Source organism: Rhinopithecus roxellana, chromosome 15 (genome assembly GCF_007565055.1).
Source record: "Rhinopithecus roxellana isolate Shanxi Qingling chromosome 15, ASM756505v1, whole genome shotgun sequence".
NCBI lineage: Eukaryota > Metazoa > Chordata > Mammalia > Primates > Cercopithecidae > Rhinopithecus > Rhinopithecus roxellana.
The window spans coordinates 1132485-1153942 of NC_044563.1; the positions used below are offsets into that span (position 1 = coordinate 1132485).

Genomic DNA, 21458 nt, shown 5'->3' on the forward strand with positions numbered 1-21458 from the left:
ACTAATGCAATATAATATTATTACCCACCCACCTTCGCTCCCTCCCTCCCTCTCATTTACCCATCCATCCACCTCCTATTCACCCACTTATCTACCCATCCATCCATCTGTCCACTTTCCTGTCCTTCTACTCACTAGCCACCCATCCACTTGTCTATTTATAAATACCTATTTATGTATTCATCCATCCATCCATCCATCCTACTCATTCCTCCACCCATTCATCCATCCACCCACCCACCCTACTCATCCCTCTACCCATTCATCCATTTGCCATCCATCCATAATCCATCCATCCATCCATCCATCCATCCATCCATCCATCCATCCATCCACTCACCCACCCACCCCACTCATCCCTCTACCCATTCATCCATCTGCCCATCTACCCACCCATCCATTCATCCACCATTCATCCATCTGCCCATCCATAAGTTCACCTATCCATCCATCCATGTCTCCCTCCCTCATCCTGCCATCTACCTACCCATCCAAGACCCATCCAGCAACTAAAGCTCTTGTCCTGGGGGGAGACACAAGTGCAGACAGGGCATCAAGCCTTTAGGGGACTCTGTGTAGCAGTTGGAGGCCAGTCCACCAGTGTTCACTCTTGCTTCACCACCTACTCTGGGCAGCTCTTGGACCTCTAGGAGCCTGACTCAGTTGGTAAATGAGACCCCCTCCTTCTATCTGGAGTCTTACACTGCCCCCAGGGTCCTGAGATCTATGTCCCCCAGATGGGCATCCTAGGAGAGGCCCTGTCACCCACCTCCTGGAGCTGCAGGTGCTCCTGTGCACAAGGGGTAGGGGAGCACCTCGGTGCCACTTGAGTCAGCCATCAGCTCTTTCCAGGCCTCGGTTTTATTGACTGCTAGGGGCTGCCAGAGTTATAAATAGATGTTCTTGAGCCAAAAATAGCCTTGTGGGAGCATCAGACTATGCTTCTAGCTTTCCTCCTTTTTGAGGACTCTTAAAGATGCAGGATTCAAGGACCCTACCTCCTCCTGCAGCCCCCAAGGAGGAGCTGGTCCCCTCCTCTTTCCCTGTCTTGCTTCCTCTTCTTCCCATCTCATGAGCGCTCACACACACATGGTCTGGACAGCGTCACTGGTTGGGAGGGGTCCCTGGGATAGGTATACTAAACCTGGAAGAAGCTGCATGAACCAGAGGTCTGTGTGGTGAGGACATATCTGGTATCCCCCACTGCAGTGTAGACAAGCCTCACTCCGGGCTGCACACACACTGTGAATCTTTGCAGCCTGTAGCACCTGCAGCAGCCAGGTCTGCCCTCGGGGTGGGGGGCTCTGCAGGTCTGGCTGGGGCTGCCTCCAGGGAGAGGACGCTGGAGGCTGGGGACAAGCCTGGGGGAGACAAACCAGTACTTTCTACCACATATCCTGGTGTACTTTTGATCCTTGTATCATGTGCACATTACTTAAGATTTGCAAAGCTACTTGGAGGCCGGGCACAGTGGCTCACGCCTGTAATCCCAGCACTCTGGGAGGCCAAAGCAAGTGGATCACTTGAGGTCAGGAGATTGAGACCAGCCTGGCTAACATGGTGCAACCCCGTCTCTACTAAAGTAAAATACAAAAATTAGCCAGGTGTGGTGGCACATGCCTGTAATCCCAGCTACTTGGGAGTCTGAGGCATGAGAATTGCTTGAACCCGGGAGGTGGAGATCGCGCCACTGCACTCCAGCCTGGACCACAGAACAAGACTCCATCTAAAAACAAAACAAAACAAAACAAAAAAACGCTGGTTGGAGACACTAAACGTAACTAGACCCCTATTTCTGCTGGTACATACATGTACCCACACACATGCACACAGCACACATGGAGGGGTCGGGAGGGAAGCCTCTAGCTGTTCACACTGGGACTGTGGGAGTGAGGGGAGTTGTGGGTAGCACTGAGATTTTATATCGTTTCAAGTTATTTAAGCTTTTACTAGCATGTAACAACCAAAAAAGTGTGTTTTACACCCTAAGGGTGCAGCTGAGGACCTGTGCCCATGCCTGGCCCTCAGGGACTATTCTGAGCCCACCCACGGTGTGAGCCTGGGGCAAGTTTCCAGGCCCAACATACGGGCTCCTGGCCTCAGGCCTGCCTCCCAGCAGCCTCTGCTCCCACCCTGCCCACCGCCAGTCTGAAGGAAGAGGCAGGGAGTCCTGAGGAAAACATCCACTTTAAGCTTTATTACAACACATTGTCTCCAAATACAAAGGGAGGGGCCCGGAGCGGAAGGTGCAGCCGCGGCGGGAGGGGCTCTAAGGGGCTGCGGAAGGGCCAGCAGCCCAGTCCACAGAGACTGGAGGCTCGGCGGGGGACCTGCACCCTCTCCTCTGCTGGACTTCCCAGCAAATAACAGGAGGGGCCGGGTCCATTGTGGGGCGATCCCAATGCCAGGCAGTGGCCAGGTGAGAGGGGTGGGAGAGAGGCTTGGAGAGGACTCAGGGCCCAGTGGGGAGAAAGCCACCAGGTGGGGCCCTGGCCCACCTCCCGCAGCACTGGAGGAGGCAGTGGCCGGGTGGGAGGGGCGGGAAAGAGGCTTGAAAAGGACTCAGGGCTCGGTCGGGAGAAAGCCGCCAGGTGGGGCCCCAGCCCGCCTCCTGCAGCACTGGAGGAGGCAGTGGCCAACACAAGACCTTCTTCCCCACCCTGGCAGCTCACTTTGGGGTGACCAGTGCCTCAAGAGTGGGAGCAGAGACAGACTGAGACAGACAGGACCCCACCCCACAGCCTGGAGAAGGGACAAGGGGAGGGGAGGAGGGGGCCCAACCAGTGGCCCCAGACCACTGCCTCCTGGACAGCACAGGGGTGGGGGGCGAGAAGCGGGGAGCCAGTGCATCCTCCTCACCCAGGGTCTCCTCAGAAACCCAATGCGACAGACGGGAGGCAAATTTACATAATTAATAATAATTAACCAATAATAAATACTTAAACCTCTAATCCATAGATTGCAAATACAACAACGATAGCTTATTTTCTTGGGGAACAGGAGTGGGTGGGGACAGAGGGAACGGGAACAGGACTTTTGCAGAAAGGAGGGATGACAGGAACACAGGGCTGTGGGTGAAAAGAAGAACAAATAGAAGAAACAACAGAGAGGGCGGCTGGCCGGGGCAGGGTGGGCGCCTCCCTGGCCCTGCTCTGGACTCAGGACTGGGTCCTACCTGGGCCGCCTCTCCTGCCAAGCCCCTGGCCTCTTCCCATGGTGACTGGCCCCACTCCTAGACCCTCGGACATCTGAAGAGCAGGGGTCCCAACCGCCTGAGAGGGTATAGGGCAGGGGCAGCAGGCTGACCCACCTGGGCCCAAAAGCCACCTGTGTTTGGGGGCTGGCATGCCACCTAGAGAGTGCCCTGGGAAAGGGGTGAACGGGAGTTTCTCTCTTGAGAGGCCCCCATGGGGGTCGGGGCAAACAAGGGAGCTTTATCTGCCTTGAGGCAGCGCTCCCTAAGTGAAGCAGGCCTATCACAGAAGCACAGGGGCTTGGCTGGCGCCTGAACTCCCTGTGCGAGCAGCACCTGCTTCTGGAACCCCTCGGCCTGCAGGTGAGCCTGAATTCCAAGTTCTGCCTGGGGCCTTGCTAGGTGGGGGATGGACCTGGAACAGGACTCTAAGCCCACCCCCTCCTCATACCTGGGGGTCCAGGGCTCCCTGCCCAGTGGAGCCAGCACTGGCTAGCCAGGAGGCCCCTCCTGCCCGACTCCCAGAGGCCAAGCTCCTCTCCTGCAGTGGTGCCACCCTGCCCGAGAGGCAGCTCTAGGGGCATGGGCAAGGGAGGAGGGCCGGCCGCAGCCCTCTCAATGGCCTTTCTGAGCCACTCTGTGGCTGGACTGGGCTCTGGAGGGAGTTGGGGGCACTAACACCCCTGTCCTCCCCTGGCCTCCACCTCATCTGACACTCCAGAACCCCCTGCCCCAAGCCCCTACCCACACTGTTCTATTCCTCAGCCTCTCTGAACACCCTGGCACCAGGGGGCCTGATGCCTGTCCTCCCCTGCCAAGGAACAGCTCTGGGGCAACAGGCAGCGGGGTGCCCTCCCTGCCACCAAGATTTGGCGCCTGGAGCTGGTGGAGGGTTGGCCGCACCACTCCGGGGCACACCACCTCCTCCTCCCCCAACCTATGGCTTTAGTGCAGAGCCCTAGGCTGGCGCAGAGAAGGGAGAGAGCAGGAGAGGTGGGTGGGGGAAGAAGGGGAGTTCTGCGGCTCAGTTTGTGGCAAAGAAGTTTTTTTTTTTTTTTTTTTCCTTTTTTTCACCTTTTTCTTATGTAAAAAGTGCACGAAAGCTCGGCAGCCTTTGCAAAGGTCAGCAGTGTTTCCTGGGGCGGGGGAACTGGGAGGGGCCCAGGCCTGGCACCCACCTTGCGACTGAAGGTGGCCTCGTATTGCTTAGAAACGTGTGTTTCAGTTTAAATACCAGACAGTAAAAATAGAGCTCGAGGACCACCCGCACTGTTGCCAAATCATTGCCAGAATGAACAGCTTAAATAAATAAAAAATCGAAATATTTACTTCTCGATAAAAATCCCAGTAAAACCATTTACCTTTCTTTGCATTATATATAATATATATTTATAACGGGCCCGGCTGCGGGCGGCGGAGCCGAGGGCAGCGGAGGGGTCAGGACACCTCGATGACCTCCACGCTGCCCGAGAAGCTCGCCTGCTTGCCCAGGGCGGCCAGCTCCTCGCCGCGCGCACGCCCCTCCACCATGCCCTCCTCGAACTCCATCTGGCAGCTGCGGCGCTTGAACTGCGTCTCCGGGGCCGGCTCGTCCGGCCAGCCGGTCCGCGCGTCCCGGGGCTCAGCCCTCGCTGCCTCCCGCCGCCGCAGGTCGCTGCTGCCGCCGCCCGGTCCCGGGGCGCCCACCCGGCCGAAGGGCGCAAACAGCACCCCGCCCGCCCCCTGCGCGCCCTCGGGGCTGAAGCACCAGGGCCCGTCGGGCGAGGGCGTGCCCGGGGAGTCGAGCGGCGGTGCCCAGGCCCCGGGGCCGGCTGGCTGGCCAGGACCGGGCAGCCCGGGCGCCGACAGGGCCGAGAGGCCGTGCCGCGGAGTCTGCCGGGCCGCGTCGCCAAAGTTCAGGCCGAGGCTGTGCGCGGGGGAGCGTGCGGGGGAGCCGGCGGGGGGCCGGGGTCGCCGGCGGGGCCGTGGGCGCGCCTCGGGTGCGGCGTCCGGGCTGTCCGGGCTGGGCGAGGGCAGGCCGAGCGCGGTCCCCGATGGGCTGTCCAGCTTGCAGAGTTTCGGGGCCTCGCCGGGGTCGGGGGGCCCGGGGCCGTCAGGCCGCCTGCTGGGGGCGTAGGCCGACTTGATGTCCAGCGAGAAGGAGCGCTTGAGGCGGTTGGTGTCCTGCAGGCGGTCCGAGGAGAGGTGCAGGCCCCGCAGGCCCTGCTGCAGCGCGCTGGTGGCCGGGGGCGTGGGGGGCGCAGGGGGCTCCCCGCCCGTGCTCAGGCCGCCCTCCCTGGCAGCCGCATTCCCGGTGGCAGCACTCTCTGAGGTAGGTGGTGGCAGCCGTGGCAGCGGGGGCCCGGCGGCAGGGCTGGGCGGCGGCTCCGGCGTCCCTGAGGGGGTGCCCGCGTCGCTCTGCAGGGCGGCCAGCAGCTTCAGGCTGCGCTCGTACTCCAGCAGCTGGCCCAGGAAGTTGAAGTTGGGCGAGATGGATGGGCGCCTGTCCTTCACGAACCTGCGGGGGGTGGGGGGGCGGTGGGCTTAGTCCCAGGCGCCCGCCAGGGCCAGGCTGCCCACCTGACGCCACCCGCTGGGCACCCATGAGCTCATGTGCGCCAGGCTGCTCTCAGGCCCTACTCCCTTGCCAGGGGTCCTGGACGGTGGGGCCATTCTGGTGCAACTGGGCAGCCGAGGGAAGGGAGGTGACGCCGTGAGTCACGAGTGTGTGACTGGGGAAGGCAGTACCTGTAGGCGTCATCGGAGGACATGCCCATGGTCTTCATGATGTAGGCGATGGCGATGGTGGCAGAACGAGAGATGCCGGCCAGACAATGGACGATGACTTGGCAGCTGGAGAGCTTGGCTTTATCTGGGCAGGTGGGCCATGGGGGCCAGGTGAGGGCTAAGCCTGCACAGCTTCTCCCTGGCCCAGGTAGGGGACCCCACCTGCCCGACTGCCAACAGTTCAGGCTACTTCCCCGGGACCCCTCCTGTGCCTGTGGCCACGCCCAGTTCTAGCCTTCCTCTAGCCAGGCCCCCGCCCTCCGCCCGCCGCAGACTCACCAATGAACTCGATGGACTTGTCCAGCCAGGGCAGCAGTTTTTCACAGTAGTTGTCATTGATGGGGACCCTCATGAAGCGGCTCTCGCAGATGAAGTCAGGCTTGGGGCAGGAGTTGCTGGCGTTGAGGACGTAGCTTATTCCATTCTGCGTCATCAGATCCTGGAGGAGCAGGAGGACGGGTTGGAAGGGGTGGGAGAAGCTTGGTGTGGGAGTGAAGGTGGAGGCTTTTCCTGCCCTGCCGTCAGGAGGGCCTTTAGAATCCTGGGGTGGTCCTGGGAGCCTTGGAACCTGTCCCGGATCCCAGTGTATCCAGGGGCGGGCCCAGGAGGCCTCTCTGGTCCACCCTGGCACCCTGGGCCTGTGCGGGGGATGCGGGCATGGCTGGCCTCCATCTGCAGGCCCCACCCATGGCCAGTGGTGGGCTCCTAGGAATTTTATGGTTGCCTGGGTGGTGGCTTTTACCCTTTTCCCTCGTCACCATTTTTAAAACACGGGATTCTTTCAGAGTTGGCCAGGGGCCCAGTGACATCCGAAGCTTGGCCTGCCAGCTTCCCGCTCCTCCCCCAAGCCCTGCTGGGCCCTCCCCCAAGCCCTGCTGTGGTCCTGCTGGGGGCATGGGTGGGGAACCTGGGGTCCTCCTGGGCCCCCACCCATGCTTCTCCCACACCCAGCTCATCCACTGCCTTCAGCTCCTTTCCTCCCTCATCCCCCACTCTGCTGCCAAGCTGCCTCTGGAGCTCCTGCCCCTTTCCCATTGACCACCCCCAACTCCACTGCACACACACCTTGTTCAGGACGTCTTTCTGTGAGCCTAGGTAGAGGTGAGGCAGGATGCGGGTCAGGCCCACGCTCGGCACAGGCAGGCAGGGCTGGGAGAGGCTCATGGGTAGCAGGGCAGCAGGCTTGCCCTCGCAGAGGCCGGGAAAGCAGGAGGAGAAGGTGGCGAAGCCCCCTGTAGGAGGAAGTCCGTCAGGTGGGTTGAGAGAACACCTAGGCCTCCCTGTCCACCTAGGGCACCCCATCTACTGCTGAGGATCAGTCACACCCAGCTCAGATCCGAGCCTGAGCCCAGCCAGCAAGCCTCTGGCAGAGCACCTGCTCTGGCCACGGTGGGGGAGGGGGTGCTGCCACACATTTACAGCCCGCACCTACGCCCACATTCCTCCTCACGCTAATTAGGGGCTGACCCAGCTGAGGACGCTGCTATGATGCCGGTAAAGGTGGGGTTGAGGTGGCTGGCCAGCGCGGCACGCGCTAGGCCCAGGCAGGGACAGGCTCAGAGGTCACAGCAGTCTCCTGCCAAGGGTGTGGGTCACACAGCCCAGAGGAGAGGCCCTCGTGAGCACCCCCGTCTCCCATACCCACGGCCTGGAGCCAGGCGGGGCCTTCCTCCTCCCCTGCGCTGATGCAATGCCTCCCTGCCTCCAGCTGGCTGGGAGCCCCAGGCCTGGGCTTAGGTGCCAGGACCAGGAGGCCAGGGCTTCCGAGAGGCCCTCCCCATCCCCAGGCATGACATCACCTTGGCACAGCCCTGGGGGCATTTGCCATCTGGTTATGGCTCTACTCCACCCAGCAGAGGAGGACGGAGTGCAAGAGCCCTGGGCACTGGGGGCACGCGGGGCAGGCAGTGGGCACCCACTGCACACGTGACCGGCGTGTGCTGCTGCCTTCCACACACGTCCAAGTCCGAGGCCACAGGCTGGTGGGAGGAAATCCTCTGCCCCGCACCAGCTGGAAAGACTGGGTGTGAATCCCTGGATGTCTGACTCAGTGACCATGGGCAGTGCACACCTTGGCGCTGGTCTCTGCTTCCTCCTCCTGCCTGCCGCACGGCATCGTGCGGCTCCAAGAAGATAATGAGCACGAAGACACATGGTGAGAACGGACCTGGCTGCCCCTGACCTGGTTGGGGTGACCACCGATGTGGACCAGAAACTGGGCAGCACCCACCTGGTGGCTGCCAGCTCTTGGGAGGGTGGGGCCAGCACGGCCCAGCACCGCCCCAGGGACACCTCCCAGGACATGAGCCCCATGGCAAGCCAGCTCCTGCTTGTGCAGAGCCTGAGGCAGCTGGGCTGAGGCCTGCCCTATCCCACCGTACGAGGCAGGGGAGTGACTGAGGGGGCTCAAGGCCTGGGAACCCCAGGGCTCTCTTTTGTCCTGGTTTGCAGAAGAGGCTGGTGCCACATGTGCAGTGGGTGCCCACTGCCTGCCCCGCGTGCCCCCAGGGCTCCTCCGCTCTCCATCCTCCCCTGCTGGGTGGAGTACAGCCACCCTGGATAACTCCTGAGGATAGGGGAGTGTGTGCAAACCCCTAACCAGAACGCCTGCTGTGCCAGCTCCCCGTGTCCCTAAAAAGGGCGTGACGCTGGGGACTGTGGAGATGGGAGACGCTCCAGGCTGGGTGGGTTGAGGCAGCAGCCTTCGAGGAACAGTCCCTTCTGTGGGAATCTGCTGGCTGGACAGGGGGAAGCAGGTAGGTGACTTGTCACCAACGACGCCCCAGCTTGCAGGTTCCCCTGAGCAGAGGCCGGGCCGGGCACCGTAGCTTCCGCTCACTGTTCTGAGCTGGGGGAGCCCTGGATGTTCCTGCTGCAGGACAGCCCTAGGGAGGGGGAGGGGCTGTACCACTTCCCTGCAGACTCCTCTGGCACCTGCTGCCTCTCCTCCTCCCCGTGCCTTTCCCAGGGATTTTGTGCCTTACTCTCTGCTTTCTCCAGGGCCTGGCCAAAGGAGGTGGTGGTGGTGGTGGGGATTCCATCAGAACCCTCCCACCTCTTTCAAAGGAGGTCAAGGCAGGGAAGTCTCTGGACAGGTGCAGAGACCTGACAGCTATGGCAGCAATTCCCCGGGAAGCTTCCCAGGACCTCCCCAGGTGGAGCAGGTAGTGTGGATGTCCCTACAGACCCCACTGTGGACGCCAGGCCTAGCAGGGACCGAGGCTTCAGGGATGTCAGAACCACCCAGGCTCTGGGGGTGAGTAATAAGCGAGGGGTGTTGGGGTTCAGTGGACCCTTTGTAGGTCCCAGCACTCTTTGGGCCCTGGGGAGGCACCCCTCCCCCCAGGCATCTCCAAAGGCCCCTTCCCAGTATCCCTGTTCCCTGACTCGGGGGTTGCTGGGGTAGTGCCTGCAGTTCACCTGCTACTCACAATGAAATCCTAGACTTGAAAAAAGGCGTGTATACCAGAACATGTGCCCGCCCCATGCCACCTGGGAGATCCTGCAAGCGCTTCTGCCCGCCACCTCCGTGACCCACGGACTCCCCGCCAGGGCGGGGGCCGCCACCCCACCCACTTGCAGTGCAGTTGCCCGGCGGAGGCTCCAAGGCCGACTGCGGGCTGCTGCTTAAAGGGCCAGGCCCCTCTCCCATCCCGTGCCGCTTGCCCCCCAGCATCGTGAGCAGCACAGCTGGAGTGGGGGAAGAGGAGTGGCAGGGGGAGGTGGGGTTCACAGCAGTCCTGGGACCCCAGCACGGCCTGTCCCTCACGTTCCGGCCTCTACTGTCCTCGCAAATGGGCCAAGGAACGGTGTCACTTATGCTGCGGGATCCTGGAATGTCCTTTCTCCCGGGTGATGGGCAGCACCCCCGCCCCACCCCAATATATTCTTTCCCACTCTCCCTGGTTCTTCGAAGAGCCAGCCAGAGCAGGGACTGTGCCCACCAAAGGGAGGGAGGGAGTCTGAGGGCGCAGCCCGTGGGGCGGCTTGGGTGCTGCCATGAACCCACGCTACACCATGGGGCCTGGGGCTCCTTGGCAGCTGCGCTTCTGGAGAAAAGGGGACACAGCCTCAACCTTGCAGGGCAGATGTCAGCACAGAAAGGCAGCTCAGAGGGTCCCGAGAGTGGGCGGGCATGACCAGGCCCCAGGAGTGCCCTCCTGGCAAATCCCAGCCCAGGCCCGGCCCCTCCCATGCCCACACCCACACCCACACCCACCTGCACACCCATGCTGTCCCACCCACCAGTGCTGGGTGAGGGCCCCACCCCCGCAAACCGTCCCACTCTGGCCTCGAGGGAGACAGGCCCTTCCAAGCTGGGGACTTTCCTGGCATTCGCCTGGGGGTAGGGAGGTGCCCCTCTGGGACCCTTCTCAACCTCCAAGAAGGGCCTCCTGGCTCCCATTCCTGGCTAGGGCAGCAAAGTGGCCCTTGGGAGGGGTCCTGTTACACCTGGTGTGTTGTAAAAAGCCCCAAACTAGTCTCTCTCCCCTCCCCTACCCACCAGTTCCACCCTCAAACTTAACCTAAGGGATGAAGGTTGGATCAGAGTGCGTCATTCTATGGCTTCTGGTTCTGAGAGTTCACACATATGTATACAAAAACCAAATCTCACCCAAACACAGGCGAGTATATACACAAATATACCTGCATGTACATACATGCATATACACACGCACATGCACACACGTACTTGCACACACATACATGCACACACATACATGCACACACACATACTTGCACACACATGCTCACATACACACACGCAGAGGCAGATGCTGGTCACCAGACGCCCAGAGTCATGCACAGATGCACAGACACCCTCTGACCATGACCAGGACCACACAGCACTGCAGGGTGCTGGACTCACACACAGACAGGTGGGGAGGGAGCCTGGCCTCGATGCTCTTGCCCAGGACACCGGACCACCCTCGAGCCTCCGGGTGCCCTTCAGGTCCCAGGACATGGCATCTCGGGAGGTCGGCCTGGTCAAAGTAGCTGTTACCCCCTCATCCGCCTACAGCTGCTCTCAGGCTGGGTTGAAAGCACCTGCTTTCACTGGACGCAGGGCCAAGGGCCTGGCTTGGCTGCTCACTCCCCACCCCACCGCGCCTGCACCCCACAGTCTCCCATGCCCTCTGCTTGCCTGGCACAGCCCCTGGTAGCCCAGGCCATGTGGCAGGAGCCTAGACAAAGACCCCAGACTTGGGTGGGGGAGGGTGCACGTCCCTGGGACAGGTCAGCTCCACCTGGCTCTGGGACCTGGGCCGGCCCCAGGAAGTGGATTCTACAGACACACCCTCAGTCGCGGCCCAAGGGAAGAAAGAGCCCTCTGGGACCACGAGTGTGTGTGTGTGTGTGTGTGTATGTGTGGGTATGTGTGTGTGAATGTATGAGTGTGCGTGTGTATGTGAGTGTATGTGTGTGAGAGTGTATGTGTGTATACGAGTGTGCTGTGTGTGTGAGTGTATGTGTGTGAGTGTATGAGTATGCGTATGAGTGTATGTGTGTGTATATGAGTGTGCGTGTGTGTATGAGTGTGCGTGTCAGTATGTGTGCGTGAGTGTATATGTGTATGTGTGTGCATGTGAGAGTATGTGTGTGTATATGTGTGTATGAGTGCGCGTGTGTATGTGAGTGTGAGTGTATATGTGTATGTGTGTGTATGTGAGAGTATGTGTGTGTATATGAGTGCGTGTATGTGAGTGTATGAGTATATGTGTGTGCATGTGTGAGTGTATTTGAGTGTGCGAGTGTGAGAGTGCGAGTGTATGGTGTTTGTGTGTGTGAGTGTATGAGTGTGCGTATGTGACTGTGTATGTGAGTATACGTGTGTGTGAGTGTGAATGTGTGTGTGAGTATGTATGTGTGTGTGTGTAAGTGTGTATCAGTATGTGTAGGGAGGTGGCTTTCCTGCCTCCAGGGCTTAGGGCCAGTTGCCCAGGCTGCTTTTGGGCCACAGGGATCCCTAGAGGCTGTCTGCTGGGACCCAGGCAGCAGCCTTGATGCCAGGCTGTTGCCAGGCAACCTGCACTTAGCTGGGTTTTTGGGGGCAGGGGGACTTCCTCGGGACCCCATAGCTCCAACTGAGTTTCCACAGGACGGGGCCTCTGCCTCCTGCTTCTGACGGGAGCTCCGGGAGGGGGAGGGGCTCCCAGCCCGCATGCCTCGCCCTACACCTCCGGAGCCAGCTGTCCTGTGAGGTGTCCTTCTGTGTTGAGGATAGACTCATTGGTGGGTCCTGAAGTGTGGGGGTCCTGGGGAGAGGATGGTGGGGCCTCAAGAACCACAGATGTGGCCGGGCATGGTGGCTCACGCCTACAATCCCAGCACTTTGGGAGGCCGAGGCGGGCGGATCACGAGGTCAGGAGATCAAGACCATCCTGGTGAAACCCCGTCTCTACTAAAAATACAAAAAATTAGCTGGGCGTGGTGGCGGGCGCCTGTAGTCCCAGCTACTCGGGAGGCTGAGGCAGGAGAATGGCGTGAATCCGGGAGGCGGAGCTTGCAGTGAGCTGAGATCCGGCCACTGCACTCCAGCCTGGGCGGCAGAGTGAGACTCCTTCTCAAAAAAAAAAAAAAAAAAAAAAAAGAACCACAGACGTATGACGGAGATGCCCCCGTGCCCAGCAGACGCCTCCCTGGCGCCCCAGCCCCAGCCCCACTGCTGGCGGAGCGAGTGCCTCAGGCAGGCATGGGTCCCAGACTCACCCGTGAGGATGGCCACGCTGTCGAAGCAGCCGTCCAGCTTGCTCAGCAGGATGGAGAGGAAGCTGTCTGCGGCCAGCACGCTGGCGTCCCGCGTGCTCTGGTCATAGACTACCACGTCCTGTGGCTCTGTGGCCTCCACCTGGGGGCCATGGGGCAGAGGTCAGCATGCTGCCTCCACCTCTCGATGCCCTGGCCCTGTCCCAGCCGCACTGGCCCAAGGGAATAGTAAGGGCATCACGTGATGGGAGGCAGGCAGCTGTCACCTTGCTGCCTGGAGGGGAGGGCAGGTGCGGTCACACACCTCACACACTATCTGCCAGAGGCCCAGGTGCACACACCCACACCACACAGCAGGCCATGGGGGCCGGGAGGGATGGGCTCCTCCCCTGCGCAGCTGTGCCCCCATGCCATGCACATGGGTGAAGGGCACGGGTACTCTGGGCCAGGCCCGTGTGGAGGAGACACAGGTGAGTGCAGTGGGAGCCCAGCATAGGACCTGGCTGGTTCCTGGGGTGATGGAGGGACAGGGAAGCTCGGCCCACTTCAGGGATTCCAGAGGCAGATGCCTTTGGGTGTGGGCTCTCAGTGGGGCTAACTCTGCAGCCAGCAATTCTGCTCCCCACCCTATCCCCTCCCCAACCCCCAGCCGAGAAACAGAGGGCTCCAGCAGGACCCCAGGCCCCTGCACCAATTCCGGAGGCAGTAGCTGGAAGCTGGGTTCCTCCTACCCTCTTCCCCCACCCCAAGGGCCGGCCCAGATGTTGAGTGGCTTTTGCTCAGACAGCACCGATGTCCCCCGCCCTGAAAGCACACTCAGCCCTTAAGCCAGCTGAGCCGCCAACCCCAGGCTGGGGTGACGTCATCGGCAGCCAATGGGATCGCACTCTGCCGGGAGTCCTCGCTGGGGGTCATTAATCACCGGATTCCCCTTGTTGGAAGCCAAAGGGAGCAGCTTCTGGCCTTGGGGTGGGTGGACTCCTGGCCAGTGGCCATCCCACTTGAGTCCTCCCATGTCCCAGTTCCGAACAGGGCATATCAGTGACCCAGACCCCTCTCAAAGCCTCCAGTGCCAAGAGCTTGTCTCCCTCGTACCCCTGCGAGGCAGTGGAAAGAGGAGGTGCCGCCACCTTCACAGGTCAACAGCCCTGCTGGCCCCTCGCCAGCTGCACCTGATGGGCGGAATGAGCTGTCCTTTCCCAGAAGGACATTCCTGGGGGGCCACAGAGAGAATTCTGGGTCCCCGAAAACTCTGCAGGCTGGGGGGAGCTGTGGGACAGGGACACCGACTGCTCATGTGTGCCTTTTGACCACCCCTCCTGTCCTCACAGCAGGGGGAGTGGACCACACAGCTGTCCCTGTCCCGCGCAGGCCAGCGGGGCTGCTCCCACTGCCATGTGGTCACACCTTGCTCTTCTGTTCACGGCTCCGCTCTGTGAACCTGGGCCGGCCACACAGTCCTATCTGCGTGGGGAGGGCCCGGCACCTCCGTGCAGGAGCTGAGCGAGGAGGCCCTGGAGGGAGGGTACGGAGGGATGCTGCGGGGGTGTGTGGGGGGGTGCCCTGAGCAGGGGCAACAGGCCGTGGTGAGAGGCAAGTGCCGGGAGGCTGCTCCACACGCCCCCGGCTGTGACCCCAAGGAGCCGAGTTTGGACCGGAGGGCAGAGGAGGGGGTGCTGCCTGAGCTGAGGGCCCCTTAGCCATGGACCCTGGAGGTGGTGCACGCCTGGCGAGCATTGGGCTGGGTACCTGGCTGCGTGCAGCCGGCTGGATGAGTTCCGCAATGGTCACCTTGCCCTGCTGCAGCCGCCGCTTCACCAGCTTGGAGCAGCAGATGTTGACGGAGCTGAGCACATGCCAGCTGTTGTACTCCACGAAGGAGCGGCTGTCGATGACCAGCGGCCCCCCAGGCCCGCCCCGCAGCAGGCTGGCCAGCTTCTTGGCGTCCATAACCTTCCTTGGGAGCCGGTCCCCGGCCATGGTGGGGCAATGGGTGCTGGGGAAGGTGACCCCTGAAGTGAGGGGGGGCTGCTCCGACGGCCCAGGTGTGGCCTTGCGCTGGGAGTGACCTAGCACATGGTGCCGGACCTGCAGGGACAGGGGGACGGTCAGCAGTGCTGCAGGTCCCTGGGTGGCACCCAGAAGCTCCCCAGGACAGATCGGAGCTGGGACTCGCGCCCACCAGGACATCTGGGCCCAACATGTGCCCGTGGGGACCCTTCTCCCTCTGGAGAGACCCCGTCGAGGTCACAAGGCCAGCAGCAGGATGCAACAAGGCAGAAGGGGGCAAATGGGCCCCACAGGGAAGGGTCTGAGGGCTGGACGAGGCCAGGGGTTCTTCCTGTGGGCCCTGGGGTTCACCGACCCTTAGGCATTCCAGAACATTCCATCTCATCCCTGGGACACAGGCATCTCCCTGCTGTGACCTCTGCATCTTTTCCACCACAGGACCCCCAGCAAGTCAGGGGTCTGGACGGCGCCTCACCCTCCCTCGTGGTCCAGCTCTCTGCCCTCCTCCGGGCTTGCTGTCTTCACACCTGCCCCTCCCTCCCTGGACTCCCCAGGGAGTCCAATCCCTGGAGACTTGACTCCAGGGCAGCTCCATAAGCTGATAATCCAGCCCCTGGTGGATGGTGGCCTTGGGGCTGCCTCCACCGGAGAGTGGCCTCCCGGGGGCAGGTGGATGGCAGGCGGGTGCGGGAGGGGCTCGGGCACTGGGGCACAACTCTTTTGCCACTGCTGCCCTCCTGGCCTGCAGGCTGAGGTTTAGTGCAAGCCACGTGCCTGCTGGGGGTGAGTGCCCAGCTCCTGCAGGGGTCGCACCCACAGAGTGCCCCTCCCCCAGTGGAGCCTGGGGTCTAGGGAGCCCCTTCAGGGGCTGATGGGGCCCAGGATGGGAGGGGTGAGGCAGTCCTAGGAAGAAGGTCAGTGTCGGGGACCCTGCAGGGACCAGGCCCTTGGCATGGCCTGCAAAGGCAGACTGCCAGGTGGGCAGGTGGAGTAGGGATGTTTGAGGATGGAGCCTCTGGAAGCCCCTCCTGCAGGCTTGGTGACAAGCCTCTGTCATTGCCCCACTGCTGGGCCCCATCTCTCTGTCACCTGTCAAGACTGGCCTTCCTCTGGGTCCACTTTAGACTCACAGCCCCTAGGAGGCACACAGCGTAAGGATGATGAGTTTGCTTCAACTATGAGGAAACTGAGGCTTGGGGCAAGGGTGGGACCTGGGTCACACCTGGGTCACACACAGATAGGCACTGGGTGTTCCTGCAAGGTCATCTCCCTTGTGCCCCCACGGCTGCCAGCCAGTCAGGAAGTTTACTCCACCCAGCTCAGGAGTGAGGGAAGGCTGGGAGATAGGTGCACCCTGGGCCCTGCGCAGAGTGGGCTACGGTGGGCAGTGGACCCTCAGCAATTCAGACCCCCAACCCACAGCCACAGGGGGAACTGGGGGAAGCCACCCTGAGGATACCCGTGCACTGCCAACAGCAGGCTGGGGACAGAGGCCACCACCATTTCTGGACTCTCCAGGTCAGCTACCAGGCTGGCGGGGGCCAATGGGAGAGTTCACAGAGCAGCAGGTGCAAGGCTGGTGTGGACCTCGTCCCTGGCTCAGCCCGACTCCACACTGAGGGGCAGGTCCCAGCTCCTACCTGCCCAGGAGCCTCAGCCTCACACATACTCTCCTTCTCCAGACACTTCAAGCTTGGCCCCTGCCTGGCCCCTCCCGCCTCGACTAGGCCCAGGCCTCTGTGCATTCCCACCACCCATCCTGCTGCCAGAGGCCAGGGGAACACCTGGCTGTGGACGGGCAGCCTCAGCTGACCCCACAGCTGACACCAGCGACTGCAGTGGCACCTGGTCAGCGGGGCCTCAGGATCCCACTCAGACACCGTTCCTGGGCTGGTGCTCCAGCCTCCACCACAGGGTGGGGAACGAGGCCTGGGAGACCTTCCCAGGGCCAGACCCAGCAAGTTCAACAGCAAAAGAGCCTGCTGCCTACCTGCTGTGGAGGGTCTCTGCCTGCCAAGGGGGTCCCTGACTGCCTACAGAAGAGCCTCAATGAGCTGTTTGTCCTTCCTGAGTTCTACCTGAGCCTTGCACAGGTGGTGAGAGGCGAGGGCCCAGATGTGTGGTCCTGGGGAGACAGCAACTCCAGGTGCCCCATACGACACCTAAGGGCCCAGCTCAGAGGCCCAGAACAGTCAGAAGGCCGCAGTAGCAGGACACTTGGGCTGGGGGTCCTTCGAGGAGTCGCCCCTGGCCTCAATGTCCTCATCCGTTAAGTGGCGGTGGATTCTCTGTCACTGAAAACAACGGAAGCAAACACCGCCCAGTGCGAGGAGGAGGGCAGGTGTGAGAAGAGGCCCTCGCCCTCCCTGCAGCCAGGGCCTAGGCTTCATATAGCCTTGAGTCCTGACACTGCCATGAGAGACTCGGTGCAGCCAGCCAGGCCTGAGACCCAGAGGGAGGGGAGGGAGGAGGGCAAGTCCAGCTGCAGGGCAGTGGGCAGGGGCTGGAGGGGCGGGAGGATGGGTCCCAGCCTTTACCTGTCCCTGCTCTGCCTCCCAAGCAACCCTGAGCTGGAGCTGGGCCTATCACCCACAATAGTATTGTTATTTGCAGCCGAAGGGGACTCATTAGCAAGTTAGCACCTCCACTGTCGCCATGGCAACGGCAGAGGTGCCAGGCAACTGCTGCTCCTGCGGCAGCCACCACCATGGAGCAGGCTCCTCTGCAGAGTGGGCACGTGCCCCTCCCTGCTCTCTCCCACCCACCCCAGCAGGTGCCCGGCAGTGCAGAGCCCAGTCCTCAGCCCCTCCGCTCCTCTGCCCTACCTGGTCCTAACCTTCCTTCCCACTCCCAGTACCTGCTGTGCCCAGCACCCTCCCTGCAGCTCACTGGCTCCCCACCCCCTCAGAGGCTTTCTCTACTGCTAAGGGCAGACCAGGTGCCCCCTCCTGTAGGAAGCCTCTGTGCTGTGCTGGCCTCTGGGAGAGCATCCTCACAGGGTCTCCTTGGACCTACAGCTCCCAGGGGGGCATGTCCCTCACCTCTGGTTCCCCAGATGCTAAGGATCGGGGCCCAGCTATGCCAGGGATGAGGCAGGTTGGGTGGGATGGGGAATGGAGACACTAACGACAGCCTGGTGCAGATCAGTGGGGCCAGCACTGGCCATGTGGGAACAGAGGTAAGGAAACGTGAATGGTGTTGGTCCCACGCCTCTCCTTTCACGGCCCCACATGCCAAGCCCTCCTGAGTACCGGTGGCCCTGCTATTCCAGTGCCTAGAGCTTGGGGGGTGAGAGGCAGGGCGCGGACAGGATGCCCCCTGGCACAGCCCCATACACCCTCTTCAAAGGTCTTTGAGCCCAGGAGGAAGCAGTTTCCAAGTCCAAAGTCAGAAGGAGGCTCCTCCCAGGCCCACACCTTCCAGGAGGCACCAGGTAGCCACCCTCCCCTGGGACACAGCACACCTGGCTCTGGTGCTGCGTGCACACTGCCCTCTAGGTGTGCCAGAACACACCCCTTTGCACACCCACTCCACACACACTGGGCTGGTGCCCCTTACCCGCAATCCACCTGCCCTGTGTGCAAGTACCCACACGTGAATGTGTGCGCACACGTGGTGCTGGACGTATACCAGAGTACACGCACGTCCTTGCCCTCTGTATGCAGAATCCCCTGAGAACCCCAGGACTCCGGTACCCCAGGGGCCAGCTCCAGACTCCTTACACACACGAACTCCCCATACCCAGCGCTTCTACACAGCACATTCCTGTCCCTGAGCACAGATGGGACCAGGGAGTCCCAGGCCACCCCCAACTCTCAACTGACAGCATCCTCGCCACGTTACCTTCTGCTCAGCACCTAGAAATGGGGACTCATGACCTTCAGAGATAGCTGCCAGGACTGTCAAGCATGGGGGGATGGGACTGTGTCTCCCCCTTACACCTAGGCAGGCTCTTCGAGCTGTCTGGCTCACTGTCACCCACGGATGCCTCTGGAGGCAGAAATCGTCACAATAAGGAGGCTGGGGAGAGACTGGTGGGTGGCGACTCTGGGAGGCAGGGACCCTGCACTCATGCAGGTCAGCTCTCTTCCCTCACTGGGCTCCCCCAAATGCCCTCATCCCTGCATCCCCTTAGTTCCCTGAGCTAGTGGTGCAGGACCCAAGCTGGCCTACACTCTGCTCTGCTGGCCTGGGGAAGCTGTGGACCTGGGAGAAAGTGGGGTGGGGTTGGGGGCTCCGATCCCCGGAACAGGGTCTGGGTAGGGCAGGGGATGGGAGGGCTTGGCACAGGGGGCCGTGAGGACATATCCAGGTTCCCTCCCTTCCCACCGGGCCTGTGTCCCTCCTCCTGGTCACTGTACCACACGCTAAACACCAGGACCAGCCTGGGGCTTCCAAGGTGCACTGCCCTGAGCAACTCCAGCAGAGGGGGCCTCAACCGGTGCAGTTCTCATGTCCAGAACCACCTCTCTCTCGCTGTGGGTTTGCCCCTTTCCTTGCCTTCTGCAAGAAGTGACACCTAGGTCTCACCAGGCCCCAGCCGAAGGCCCTTCGAGACACCTGCCCAGTGGCAGCCTCTAGGCCCTGACTTCAGCCCCAACCTGAGAAGAGAGGGGTCCTGGAGCAGAGACTGACTCTAAGCTTCTTTCTGCATCTCTGTTCATGGGACTTTATTCCCAGAAACCTCCCCGAGGACAGAGAGCACCAGGGGAACAGAACCTGCCCAGCCACACTCCTGCAGCTCCAGGCTGGCTGAAGCAGGAGGTATTTCAGCGAGACTTCAGGATGAACTTCCAGCTGGGGTCACATGATCTGCCATCCACATCCAGTGCTTATTAGCAGTGAATGCATGGGACTGTCCTCCTGGTGGAGGGCTGGGGGCCTGGGGTGCTACATTCACCCCTGCACCGCCTAGGTGCAACAGTGTCTCTGGGTGGGCTGTGCCAGAAGGGAGGCAAGCGAGAGTGCCGGGTCTTGAACCTCCTCCCGGAACCCCCGCAGGGGCACAAAAGGAGCTTGCCTGGCCTGCAGCACCCCACCCCCACCCCAAGCTGCATAGCAAGAGCACTGCGGAGCCACACTACATCCTGCCACCCCCTCCTCCATCCCACAGCGTCCCCGCCCCCCATCACTGCAGCACAGAGCCCCTATTCCCTTCAGCAGAGGCCCGTGCACACACCCCGGAGCAGGGAGACGGAGGCAGATTCTCCCAGAAGGGGCGGCCCTGTGGGGGCTGGGCCTATTGTTGCCCCCTCCCCTCCAAGCCAGACTGTTAGGTACCCCCACCTGGTCTGCTCCGCATCCCAGGCTGGGCAGCTGGGCCTAGCGAGGTGGCTGCAGCAGCCTGGCTGTGCCAGCCCCTCCCCCAGCGCCGCGGCTGCCTCTGCAGCAGGCGGAAGGGCGCAGGGGCTTTATCCTTCAGGGGCCGGCTGGGCACCCCGGGGTGGGGGTGCGGGGCGGCCTGGACATTTGGGGGGATGGATCTGCAGCCCTCCCCTGCGACAGGGGACGGCCCCTTCCCGGGTGTCCCACGCCAGAGGCCGTCGCGTCCCTCCCACGGCCGAGGCTCCACACCTCCCGGACCGGCTCCGGGCCAGGGTCCGCCTGCTCCGGTTCTGGCCCCCGCAGGGGTGCCGTTCGGGACGTCGGGGGCTCGCGCAGATCCGCGCTGGATCTCAGGTGGCCCTGGTGGGTCCGGGATTTTTGTCCCCCCCGTTCCACACCCAAAGAAGGAGCTGCGTGGAGAAGGACGGCAACGCGGCGGGCGGGCGTGGGCTGGGCCCGGGTCCGCCGGGCGCGGCGGAAGGCGCGGAAGGGGCCTCCCTGTCCCGGGCGTCCTGGCCGGCCGGGGCCGCTCACTCCAGGGCCGCCTCCTCCTCCCGGGCGCCCGCCGAGTGCCGCTGCCCCAGCGCCCCCGACGCTGCGCCCTCCGCCCCCTGGCCCGGGCCGGTGAACCCAGTCCCCGGCGCCTGCCGCCGCCCCCGCCCCGCCGGCGCCTCCGCTCACCTCGCTCGCGCTCGCCTCGGGGGCGCTCCGGGGACCCGCGCCGCGCTCAGGGCGCCCGCTCGGCTGCGCCGTCCATGGGCCCGGCGGGGGCCCGCGCAGCCGGGGCAGGGGCCGGGGGAGCGCGCGGGCCGCGTCGCCGTCGCCGCCGTCGCCGCCGCCAACGCCGCGGGGAGCGCTCGCTCGGGCCGGGGCGCGCGCACTGCGGGCGGGCACGCGCGCTCGCGGCGCGCATCCCAGCCCCGCGGCTCGGCGGGCGCGGCCGGGCGGTTCCGGCGCGGCTCGGGCTCGGGCTCGGGCTCGGGCTCGGGCGTCCGGCGTCCGGCGTCCGGCGGGGCGGTGTGGGGGGAGCCGGCTCGGCCGCCGCGCTCGGCCGCGAGTGACAGGCCCGGGGCGGAGGGCGGGGCAGCCGGCGGGGATGAGGTCATGCCGAGCGAAAAAAGCCCCTGACGTCACCTGCAGCCAATCAGCTCGCGCGGCTCGGGGGCAGGTGACGTCAGCGGAGCCCGGGCTCGGGGTGAAGCTGAGGCGGTGGCCGCGGGGGGGCGGGGTGCAGGGTGCGGGGGGTCGCGCTGCCGCCGCCTTCCGTCCTCACCCCGGGACCGGCTCTTAAAGGGACCGCGCGGCGTCCGGGACCCCGCCTCCAGGAAGCCCTCCCGGCCCCGCGCTCCGCGTCACGCCGGCCCCCAGCCGCGTCGCACAGACCCCGGACGGTCCAGCCGAGCGGCCCCGGGCGCGACGTCCTCCCCCCGGCCCGGGCAGGCGCCGGCGCCGCTCC

The 21458-nt window shown here is 62.9% G+C and overlaps 2 protein-coding genes across 3 annotated transcripts; both read right to left on the bottom strand.

Annotated features, from left to right (window-relative positions):
• Positions 1-2171: 2171 nt before the first annotated feature.
• Positions 2172-4477, bottom strand: LOC104680767. Its single transcript, XM_010386857.2, is given in 5 exon segments — positions 2172-3154; positions 3157-3174; positions 3177-3559; positions 3561-3685; positions 4433-4477. Coding segments are annotated over 5 exon segments (744 nt in total). The 3' UTR covers positions 2172-2981.
• On the bottom strand, positions 2176-21055 carry DUSP8 (dual specificity phosphatase 8). 2 transcript variants are annotated; one of them, XM_030918605.1, is made up of 7 exons: positions 20684-21055; positions 14417-14755; positions 12671-12809; positions 7025-7191; positions 6239-6398; positions 5921-6044; positions 2176-5690 (listed from the first exon to the last, which is right to left on the bottom strand). In XM_030918605.1, the coding sequence occupies exons 2-7, from the start codon at positions 14645-14647 to the stop codon at positions 4631-4633; spliced, it is 1881 nt and encodes a 626-aa protein (XP_030774465.1). In that variant the 5' UTR covers positions 14648-14755; positions 20684-21055; the 3' UTR covers positions 2176-4630. The 2 variants fall into 2 exon arrangements, with proteins under 2 accessions (XP_030774465.1, XP_030774466.1); XM_030918606.1 differs by having other exon boundaries at positions 4237-5690; positions 14459-14755; positions 20684-20855.
• Positions 21056-21458: the final 403 nt, after the last annotated feature.